Below are 12,311 nucleotides of genomic sequence, written 5' to 3' on the forward strand. Positions count from 1 at the left end.
GAGACTTTTTTAAAATGCATGCCCAGTTGTGCCTGGCTATAAAGTGGAAGGAAGTATTTGTCAAATGATGTGGAATTCAGACTGTAATTCATGTTTTACTTTTATGTTCTTCTACAGATAGTAACTTCATCCTTGCAAATGCTCAGGTGGCGAAGGGGTTCCCTATAGTTTACTGCTCAGATGGCTTCTGTGAGCTTGCTGGATTTGCACGAACTGAAGTCATGCAGAAGAGCTGCAGTTGTAAATTTTTACTTGGTGCTGAAACAAATGAGCAGATGATTCTTCAGATTGAGAAGTCATTGGAGGAAAAGGTAGAATTCAAAGGAGAAATCATGTTCTGCAAGAAGAACGGTAAGTTTTCCTTCTTCAGTTTTCCCTTAGGTCCAAAATATGAAACTTAACATTAACCTATATAAAATACAACATGCATTTAATGATTTTATATATTTATAATCAGATCTACAGGAATACATTTGAATAAGGACACATTGTTGCTGTAGATATTATGATTGTGCTTATATTTGTGTTAGTATGTAACTAAGGTGACCTATATGACAGATTATAAAGCCACATAGAAGAAGAAATTCAGAGTGCTAAATTGCATTAGGAGGCACTGTATTTTCTGCACTCAGTATGACACTGTATCTACTTCTTGTTATGCTAAAATCCTGACTCCTATTGCAGATTTTCTAATTCAGAAATTAATATTCAGCTTAAGATAGAAAACAGGTATGTAACATTTTCAGCCCCTTCATTAAAATGTTCAGAACTTTGGCTGGTCTAAGCGACTCATTCTCCATAGCCACTCTCTATAAACACAACAGTCATGACTTTCAAAATGGATTAGTACTAAGTTTAATGTCACAACATTAAAATTTTCTGAGCGTTAAGCAACTTCATAGGCTTCAGTAAATTTTGGGTCACACACCAAAGAGAAAGCAAACAATGGAAGAAAGTACCCCATGGTACACCCTGCCCAGTTTGTTATTACTATTACTCAAATGTTATTACTATTTTATTGCACACTTCTAAAAATTCTTTCCTAAAAGTAGTAAGAATATACTGTGAAGAAGTTAGGTAGTCTTTTAGAGAAAGAGGGGCTGTCTTCTCCCAACTCTCTGACTAATACAAAAGAGAGAAATATTGCCCAGTTGACTCGTATTCATGATTGCTGTTTTTCATAATATTAAAGTTATTTGAAGATGTTGTTGAATGTGTCTTCCTCTTAGTTTTTTAGCATTTGAAGGGGACTCCAACAGTTTCTTGAGCCTGTGTTTCAGGGAAGATTATTCAAAGAAAATAGTTTCAGATTTGTAAAATCCTGTCTGAATGTGGAGGAAAAAGTTATCTTAATCCAAAAACATAAGGGCTGCTTTTCCCTCGTATTGTAGAGTGATGATTAGGCACAATGAGAAAGATGTAGGTAAATGTTAAGAAGTGTAGATTAATGTAAGAAGTAAAGCTGCCATACTCATTTCACTGGCTTGGCCCTAAGGGATAAATTGTGGTTCCTTTGTGCTATGAAGGAGTGCTTCAAACCTGTAACAAGTATGATCAATGAAGGCGCAAAAAAATTACAGGTCGATTTGCTTATCAATGCAGTTGAATCATAGATAAATAGGTAAAGGGAAAATCTTTAGGATAAAAGAATTTCCCACCAACCATCCTACTTACATCCTTGGGTATAATCTTAATCAAAGCCATTCCAAGACACTTTCTCAGTATGAATAAATTTCTCTTACTGCCTATTATAGCTTCCATTTTCATGTATTTCTGTATAATTGTGAAATAGAAATGAATAAGTATTAAAATAACATGAGACTGTTCTTGAATAAAAGCAAAATTTATCGTAAAAATAGTCTTATTTTTTCAACAGAGCTGCATAGTACAGACATCAAATTTGGTAAATCATTCATCCATTTTAAGTGAGCATTTTTTCTGGAAAAAAAATTGAACATATGATGCAGTTAGGCTTATTCAACATTGGCGAGAAAAATGAGCGTCTCTGTCACAGGCAAATGTTTTAAAAGCATTTTAAGGCAAAAGAACTTTCAGAATAATGGCCCCCAAATGACTATATGGCTACCTTGAGGATCCCCTGATATTGGAAGTAATTGCTAATGGGGCTAGTGCCAAAGCAAATGTCGGGAACATAAATGGGTGGAAGAAGAGTGATTAACAAGCTCTGGTCATCATAGGGTAAAATGTCAATGTCCTATTACCAGTTTAGGGTGTCTGTATAACTAGGTGTCTGGCTTTAGTCAGATCAGTTCAGAGGTGCTAGCAAGCTGTGCAGGCTTAATTACAAGACTAAATGAACATCAGTAACTTCCATATACAATCACAAAGTGCAAAGTCTCCTTAAGCAAAAGACTTGAGGTCCTGCTAGAGAAAACCTAAGAGCAGTCAGCAAGAACAGAGGTTACAACTTGAGACTGATGTTACAGGGACACCCCGGGGACTGTTTCAGAGTTTAAAAACTAAAATTAGCATTTTAAATTTCCCTGATCTTTCTTAATACTGTTTTGCACAAACTCAGACAAATCCTGATAGCTTTAAAACAGCCTAAACAGTTCAAGTTCTATGCCAGGAGAAGTTGCTCATTTAGTAATGTTTAGACAAAAATGCTATAGTAGTTTTGATTCCTCTAGTTGATACCCTTGACACACGCTCTATGACAAGTTGTTATGCTGTCTGAAGAGCGGTGTCGGGAATACTTCTGAACCGACAGAGCAGACTGCTACATTTTGTTGAAAATATCTGCAACAAATTTAGTTGCAGATTACAATAATGTAAATATAGAATAATCTTGCTGAATTCAAGTGGCTTGGGATTTATCAGTGCGGCTGAGAAGAGAACCCACTGCCTGGATCTTGTTCCTAGAATAATCTGAAAGCAGGTGAATACTGTGCTGAAGAACTACGTTTAGAAAAATCCCTTCTTTTTCACCCTGCTGAAACACTGAAGATACTTATCAGTTGCAAGTGCATGAAGTTAAATAAGGTCTTCAGAAGTCCCAAAACTAAAGTACTAACAAGCAGCAGATTAGAGGTTTTTTCTTTTCCATAGACAGCCTAAGAGGATGTGACAATAAGCCCTATAATCACATACACTCATCCCATCACAGTCCAAAGTAAGCTCTCCATTTTCAATTTCTGAGAAGGTCACACCTTGATTCCTTCCAGAAACCATCAGACTCGTTCCCTGTGTCTCAAATCAGTTTCTAGCCTTTAAAAATGGATTGGTTCTTACACCCCTATGATCTGCAGTAGCCCTGCAGATTCCCCAGCCCCTGTTCCCCACGCCAGCAATAGAACTGTTTGCACAGGCATTTGTGGGCAATTAAAAATCCCCCCTGTCAGAGGAATGGGATCAGAGGGTTCTGCTGGGACCACCATTATGAGCTGCCCTAGGATTTGGCAATATGCTGAGCTGGCTTCATTCTGTGATAAGGCTACTGGGACTCAAGGAATGCTTTGTTATCTTCTACCTGTAAACTGCTGTAAACACTGAGATATGTGTTCGCTTGTGTCTCACAGTTCTTGGCCCTAAAGGTTTTGATAAACTTTTGGTATTTTAGAAGATCAAGAAGGCATGCCATGGTTATTGGCTGGATATTGAAATAAAATTCATATCTCAGATATGTTTGCTTAATTCTCTATTTTCAAGAATCAATATAAAAAAATCAAGATATTCTATCTGACCCTTCCCAGCCCTGTTGGAGATTACCTGTTTTAATAATTATATACTTTTATCTGGAAGAGAGCTCAGGAGCAAGGCACTAGGGAGAGTCGAGAAGGAATGAAAGTCTGAGTCTCTTGCAGAGTTACTGCCTACCTTCATACATGGCTGAAAGACCATTAGAAAGTCTAGGATGTAACAATATTCTCAGATGAACAGCAATGACAAACACAAGGAAAAGAAATAAGCCTCAAGACTTGAGACGTAATCTATAGCCTCTGCTATAGATGTGCCATTGAATAATGTGGTTTCAGGATAGCAAAAGCTCTGATACAACTTTTTTTTTTTTTTTTTTTTTTTTTAAAAAAAGAAATGGATTTAATTTCCTTTAAAGAAAAATTAAGAAAATTAATTTTTCTTAAAGCTCTTGTTTTCTGCAAAAAATATTTTTGTCTTTACAAGAATGGCATCTCTTTCTTCCATCAAGTTTAAAGATCTACTTTTAATTATTATCTGAAAAATGAAGTATTTTGCCAAAGTGAAATATTTTGTAATATTCTGAAACTTCAGTGCCGCAGTAGTAGTTCAGAGGAGTTATGCAGCACCTTTTTTCTATAAACTGACCCACTAGCTTTTGCAGTCTCCTGAAATACAGTATGTCCGTGGGAAATGTAAGGGCAGTTAGAAAAGAGGAATTTATTAAAATTTTCTAATTGATGATTGTTAAAATTTTCCTTATAGAAATATTAATTTTCTAGTGATATTGAGTTACTTACATAGAGAAAGTCTCTACACAAGCAGGAGAGTCCATAGCAATGTGACCTCGTTGCAGTTTCACTCTACTTCACCTTAGAAATACAACCTATAAATAAGAACGTTAATAAGCTTTTGTGGTTGGTGTGCTTGTGTTATATAAACATATATATAAACATATGTATAAAATGTAGGAGTGAGAGGGGATAAAAAGAAGAAGCAACACTGAAAAATGAATCTGATAGTGATATCTAACTGCAATTTCATGAGCCATAAACAATCGTTCATAAACCATGCTTCAGAAAAGCATCTTCCCTGTTCCCCCCCGCCCCCCCCAATACACACACACACTTTTAGCCTAATAGCAATGTGCCTGGAGCTTCAGAGATCTTGGAGAAGTCTTTCATTTTAAATAACAGTATGCTTATGTATGTAGACACATTTTTATTTTCCTCTGCTTTCACAGGAGAGGAAATGCTTTAGCTCTTTCCTCTCCAAACTAATTGACTGATCTGATTGACTCACAGCCACTGATGAAACATGGGCAGCTCTGAAATGTGTAGAAATGCTAAAGACAGTCCTTGCTTCTGCTGCAATGGGAACAATGCAGCCCTGCACTGGGGAGGAGAAGTTGGGGCAGACTTCTTCTACTCTTGTGAAGAGCCTTCAGTTGAGCTCTGTAGAGTCTAGAATGAAACTATCACTGTATGCATGCAATGAGACAAAACCAGGGGATGAATTTCATTTTGATGAAAGAAATAGTGGTAAAATGCCCTGTTAGCCGTGTGATCTGAAATACCTGTGATCTTTTACTGTATTTTAATGAGACTTTGACTATTGCTTACTAACTGACAGTGTTGATACTTTGTTCTGATGGCACTAATGCTGACATCAGCTAATAGCTTCTTTCAATAGCAGCATGATCTATTAAAAGCAAAATTCACTGATAAATGATGTGTTCTGCTGAAAGCACAGAGATAAGCAACTAAATTTGTATGCGAGTTTCCTGCTGTTTATTGCATTGTTATGGAGGGATAACCCTTCATTGCTTACAGATGCTTATAGATGATTGTTTCCACATAGGCACCTTGGGCTTCCAGCTGCACTTAATACGGATGGTTGCTAGTAATATTGTATGCATGATATATTTCATTATTGCTTAATTATGCATCTTTGACATATTCATTTTAAGAAGTGCAGCTTTATTTCATGAGGGTTTTTAGTTAGGCTTCAGCTGACAGTTGACTTTTGTCCCTATGCTTTACCATTTGTTAAAAAAAAAAGAGAGAGAGAGAGAACAAAATATCATTTCTTCTCATGATCACATCTCTCCCTTCTCCTGACAATTTCATTAATTTGTTCCTGATCCTCAAATTCCTTCACTGAACTTTGCCCTAGGCTCTATCTAATTGCCTTCTCCTATGCTGACAATTGTGATGAATTCGTGCAATAGCTCCACAATTTTTGAAAGAGCAGCATGATGCTCATGTCTGCACTCTCTGTTGCAACTTCTTACTGATCTGGGCTAAGGAAAGCAGAGCAATTTTAGAGAGTGGCTAAGTAATGGAAAGGTTAAAACTTACTACTTCCCACCTGATGGGGTTACTATAATTCTTTTCAATGAGCAGGCTCAAAGCCTGTTTACAGCATGTGCTCATGTGGATTCATATGATGAACTGGGGAGATTAATCCTCTCTACAGCCTTATGTAACTCCTCAGAGTACGTTTCAAAATCCTTCTGTACAAAAAGCATAACCTGATAGGATGGTGATATCCAGTCCAAATCTGTGGCATGGCTTCTTGTCAGGTCCCATCTTTAGCCTTTTCCTTCCAGAAGGTTGTCAGTTGGCAGAATTACAAATACCAGTTAAAATTCTTGAATTATGTGCTCAAAGAAAATTCTCAAACTTGGTTAAAGCTCTTGATGCATACTAACAGTTAAAAAATGAAATAGTAGGCATGAACTGTAGAGGCACTGATGTTCTTCTTGAACAAAAAACATATTTGACCTTTCCTAATGGAAAAAGTGATTGAAAACAAATGATCAATTTGTAAAATGGAGCTTTTCAACATGAGTGAACATCTAGTCAGTAGAATCTCTTCTTCCTCCAAGGAAAAAATTGTCCAAAACATTATGAATAAGCATGAGGCTGCAGTATCAGCAAATCCTCCCAACTTTGGGAGGTCTTCCACTCTGCAGACTGTGGATCTTCCATGTTTAGGTACTATCACTGAGAAGACACCAGAATCATGATCACTAGAATATTTTGAACAAATTTATTTTAGTTGTGGTGTTATCAGTTGTTATTTAGAGTTGAAAAAGTGAACATTTTAATTTCAAGTGGAGTGGCCTGTTTTGGTATACTCTGTTTTCACTTACAGGAAACAACAAATCCTGTGTCCTCTTTGAAGCCTCTTTTTAAGAGAATAAAATAATGAGCTCAAAAACACAGTAATGTCATTTGAAAATATGGTTGTATTCAGATGAATGTGGGCTACACTTCTGACACAATTTCAAAAGTTAGGCAGGTTATAGGAAGAAACTAAGAGAAATGAAGAAGTGTGTGTACATACATGATTTTTCATGTGTGTGTACATACATATAGACTCATACATGTGTACGCAAATGTATATGAGAGAGTACCCTAGCTTAAGAAAATTGGTTGTTTTTTTTTCCAAGGGACAAAAGTACATCCCTCAATAGACCAAACAATCTTCTTTACTAGGATGATGATTACATCTACATTTCAAATTGGGAGCTCTTAAAGTCCAAAAGGAATAGAGACCATGAGTTGGAAACACAGTTCTAATGATAGATTACAAAAATACAGTAATCAAGAGAAAGCAGACTTTGCTTGTTTTGGGATTGTGTCACTGAAAGCCATGAAAAAAAAGGAAATATTAGTTGAAGAAAGCAAAGAATAGACTGCTAAGGAAGGATTGATCCTGACTCACTCTGAAACAGTCCACAGAAAGGCACTGAAGAATTATTTTGTTTGGGTGCACTACAAGATTAAGATATATAATAGTTACTAAAAAGGGAAGCAAGAATATTTTAGGACAAGTTTTTTATCACTTTAACTAGAGATATTGGATATTTAATTATAAATAAGCCACCTCAATTAATACTTTCCCAGGAGTCAGCTGACAGAAACTGAACACCTTGTAAATATTACGACTGGGACACAGTAACGATCATTTGGGGATGGGGAGGAATAAATGGCACATTGCGAATTTTAATGAATTTGTCCTTAAGACCTTTCGTATATAAACAGAATATATTTCATTGACTTCACTGCTTTTTTGTATAGTCCTGTGTATTTTGCAAATTATTATAATTGTAACCTGATAAATGTATTACATCAGGCAGGTTGTTATCATCTCCTAAAATAGAGGTTTTTCTAATCTGGAAGGAGATAGGAAAAGGAAATTAGAACAAACAAAACCTAAGTAGTGCACATAAGGATAATGAGAGCATGTCACATGGCTTTAACAGGCATTGCTTAGCTTCTCTGCTTTTGCTCAATGAAAACTCAAATGTGACTAGAGGATTTTGAAACTAGGAGTTTCATTAAGTGGGGAAAATACTAGAGTTCTAAAAGAGGAGTCAAGAAAACTGAGTAAAAACAAAGCTGAAATATAGATGTGCTGGAGTCCATAAATTAATTTATACAGAATATATACAGCAACTAGCTGTTGCATACAAAAATATTTAAAGACCATTAAAGCTGGAAAGTCATATGCTCAAACTGCCAGAGCGGAAGCTGTCTGTGTTGAGATGATATGAAGTGTAGATTTCGAGATGGTAAGTTGAGCCTTTACCAGCTTAATACTGGAAGATTGCAACAGAGGCAAGGATAGGACTCAGCCATGCTAAGGTATGTCTTCTCTTAGGAAAACATCCTTGCCACCTCTCCCTCTCCACAATGTGGCAGTCATGACAAAAAAAGTTAGATATGTGGGTAATATGACATACAAGCTATTCTGAGTTACCTGGCAGTGGAGGGAACAGGAAATGAGTTGAAGCTAGGCACTAAAAAAGAGTGATGAAGTACACGGAGGGAAATTTTCACTTTCTCTGATAGGATGTGACAGTTTTATATAAGAGAAATGTCTACAATAGGTGATCATGCAATTGCATATCATGTAAGAAATTGTAATGTTGGTTCTTTCAGCAATGCATTTTTGTAGCCAAAGCGTTACATTCTGTTTGATTTCGTCACATCTGAAATCTTTAATTTTCTTTGTTGACAAACTAAAACAATGCTGGACTTAAAATGGTCAGCATCTCCTCTGTATGCACAATTTAACGAATAAAGAACTTTGAAGCTTTCTGAACGTTTATTCTACAAGCCTACAGAAAAGCAGTAATTCATAGTTTCAAGCTGTACACTGCAGCAGTAATGATAATCCGTAGAGACAGATGAAGAGAGAATTTTCATGAAAGCTTCTGAGTCACTACATAGCTCAACAGAGTTAACATAGTTACCTACTTACTCCTATTAAAACATATTTTTTACCCTGTTATTAAATTATCTCGCCTATCCCCTTCCTCCTACCAAGGTCTTGGAACACCTCTGTATTTCAGTTTACGGCATTTTGAAATGTATTTACTGCATCTGCTGAAACTTGCAAGCGGATCCACTTGCAGTATACAATCTACTATACAAAACTTGGGGAAATCTGTTCTTGAATCCTTTATACTACTACTGTGAAAATGTTAGCACAGACATCGTTAACCATATATGTCAGTTGACAAATACATCCTAATTATGAGTATCCTTGTTTTCTTCAGAAATCCTGTCAGACCAAAGGCTGACACTAAGATACAGCATATACAGGCTGTCATCTGTAGTAGCAGAATGTAAGGGAAAAAATTGATAGCTTTTTTTTTCTTAATATGTACATGTGACTACTACAAAGATGATGGAGAAAGAAGTACTTATTTACTTAAAGCAGCAAAGCCTTGCTTTATCTGTGTTAATAGATTATTGTCAAAGTTTTGGTACTTAACAGAGAGAAACTACTCTGATTAAAGCTGTACTTTTTTTTTCAGCTCCATTCCATTTCTATTTAATTGAGTTGCAATTATTTTTAAAGCATGGTTTTCTGTTTTGTACTCTGGTTTCTTCAAAAAGGTGTTGACACTTTATAAAAACAGTGAAACATTCAGCCAAAATGCTATCAGTGACACTGGAAATCTTTCAATAAGTTATCAAAAGAGCCAGTTTGGACTCTTTGTCTTGATATCCAGAGTTTCCACAGTGGAAAAGGGGAAAAGATCAGGCTTAAAGTTCTCTGGTGATATCATGTATCCAGCAGCAGCTTTATTTTGCTAGTAACAAATAGCAAATGTTCTTTAAACAAAACAAGTCTGTGTTCTCGTGCTGAAGATTCATGATCAACCCTGCTGGCAAGTTATTGCCATTACCCATTTAACAATGTTTTTATTTTTGTCTATTAAATAACAGTCCTTAGAAATAGCTTAAAAAAAGAACGTATGATTTGCATCTGCTTAAAAGAACATTTAGTTTGCTAAGTAAAGCACTATAATGTAAAGAAATGTGCCAGATTTATGATTCTTTGTGCAGCTTAAATCTGTCCTCTTGTGCATATATATCATGATAACTATGTGGCTTGAAGAGTCACTATTTCTTGCCACAAGGCACTTGTACATCCAATATGTAAGACATATACTCTTTTCTTTCCAAGTACTCAGCTTCTTAGCCTATAAAACATTTAATTTTGTTAGTCTCATATGTTATGTGCACGTCAAGCTCTGTAGCATAGCTTTATGTCTTAGTCCCCTTTCCTTTCACAGTAGAGAGATATAGTTGAATCATGGGAATTTGCTCAATTTATTGCCCTTGAGCGATGGAAAAGGCAGTGCAGGCCAGCCTGGTGCCTGTCTGGCAAGCAGCGTGGCGTGCAAAGTCCCAAGGGAAGTGAAGGCCTGCTGGTGGCTATAGCTGCCACTAGCTGCCACAGGGTGAAAAAAGAAAGCCTTAAGCTAGTCTGCCTGGACGATATGAGTTTAGCAGTCTGGGCCTTGATTATAAATAGAATATAATTTTGCATCAGTGTGTTACTAGATCTGAGTGATTCAGAGGAAGATGTGTGCTTACTCGTACTTACTGTAGAAGGGTACTTGCTGCAGGTAAGAATGGTTAAGATTTTGACAAAACAGAGGAGATTGATACAGAGTTTAATTACTTTACTAAAGAATTTAAGAAGTCAGTCATCAATAATCCCACTCAATTTCTGTATTCTGATGCCATTACAATATCCAAATACCCACCAAAGCCTCTCATTCTGAGTACTGCACTAAGATTTGTCTGGGGTGAATGTGACTGAAGACTGAGTAAATATTTTTGTATACTGAGCATAGTAGCTCATGAATAGAGCTAACTGTTTGATTATTTTTGTTTTATTTGTTTTATTTTTTTGTTTGCTCTTTTGTTTGCTCTTTGTTTTATTTTCTAGTAATAGGGATATTGGTATGATGGCAGGGTTCTGCAAAAATCTAACTTTTAAATTCCTTTCCCTGTTGACTCTTGTTTTGATTTCAATTTGAGGACAGACTGTTGGACTGAGGAAAGGTAGAAATAGTGGTTGAGAGAGTGACCATAAAGCACTCTACTCCGTGTGTGTGTATATATATAATGTATATATATATATATGTATGTGTATATGTGTGTGTGTGTGTGTATATATATATATATATATATATATATATATAGACATGAGGTGGACTCTAGTCAAATTGTTTTGTGATAAGATTATGCTTCATTTGATCTCTTTTTCTCCTTTCTTGTGGTGTGCTTTTATAAGCCCTGAGGATATTAAAATACATTTTGAACCTTCAGTTCATAATGCAAGAGAAAGATTAAACTTTTCCTCAAAGAGTGATGGCTTGGAGCAATAGAGACTGTATATAAATAAAACTCCAAGAGAAATTTCTTTGATAGACTACTCTTGGCAATACAGAAGACCTTTGTATGTACCATCTGAAGCAGGGAAGGGATTTCTGTCTCATGGCTGAGTGCACTCAAAAGCACTATAACTAAATAGGGAATTACTTTTTTTTTTTTTTTTTTTTTTTTTTTTTGATGAGAAGCAAGTTCTTCTTTTGGCTTACAGCATTGTATGATGCTGGCTTTCACTATAAAAGCTCTATAATGGATTGCATTGGATCAGTATATTTTTCCAAGAATCCTTGTCAATAGTGAAAGATAACATAGTTCTGTTCCTGACAGAGTGCTAGCACATATTGATCTACTCCTGAGCTAAATTGGGCCATCTCCTCTAGTCCTGAAGAGTACTTTGTATTTATTCATTTGCTCCCTTCAGGGCAGTGGCAGAAAATCCAGCAACAGAAGCTCAGCTCAGGACTTGTGGAGACTGAATGTAGAAGTAATGGCAAGAGCAGCAGCTCCACCATGCCAGTGGTGCCTTCATGAGAGAAGTAGCATATGTTTGCACTGTATATGTCAACTGCTAATGTTGCTTGTTTGCTTTGCTTAATCAATATTTTCAGGCATGTTTACGAAGGAGGAGGAGAATGAGGGCATATAACAAAAGAAAATATGTTTGAAGATAAACAACAAATAACATTAAACTGTGGCAAAATTTGGAATAATTTCAATGACCGGTGTTCATTTGCACTGAATTCAAATTCTCTTTGATTATGTATGAAGGAGTAAATGTGTTACAGTATGACATCCCGAAAGGATTTATTTATCTTTCTAATGATTGCTGATGGGCAGTGTTGCAATAATTTCCCTAAAACTACAAATCTATCATTTCAGGTAGCACTGCCAAATGTGTTTCTTGGAATAGCTGGATTGGATTTGTCTGAATATGGCTGGTACCTGTAA

General features: G+C 36.1%; 1 protein-coding gene across 1 annotated transcript in view; it reads left to right on the plus strand.

Moving 5' to 3' along the window:
- KCNH8 (potassium voltage-gated channel subfamily H member 8) overlaps positions 1–12,311 on the plus strand; it is a 197,030-nt gene that overhangs the window by 64,320 nt on the left and 120,399 nt on the right. Inside the window, exon 2 of the mRNA XM_062567830.1 lies at positions 118–351. Within this exon, the coding sequence (XP_062423814.1) occupies positions 118–351 (234 nt within the window). The remainder of the gene's footprint in view (positions 1–117; positions 352–12,311) is intronic.

Source organism: Rhea pennata, chromosome 2 (assembly GCF_028389875.1).
Source record: "Rhea pennata isolate bPtePen1 chromosome 2, bPtePen1.pri, whole genome shotgun sequence".
NCBI lineage: Eukaryota > Metazoa > Chordata > Aves > Rheiformes > Rheidae > Rhea > Rhea pennata.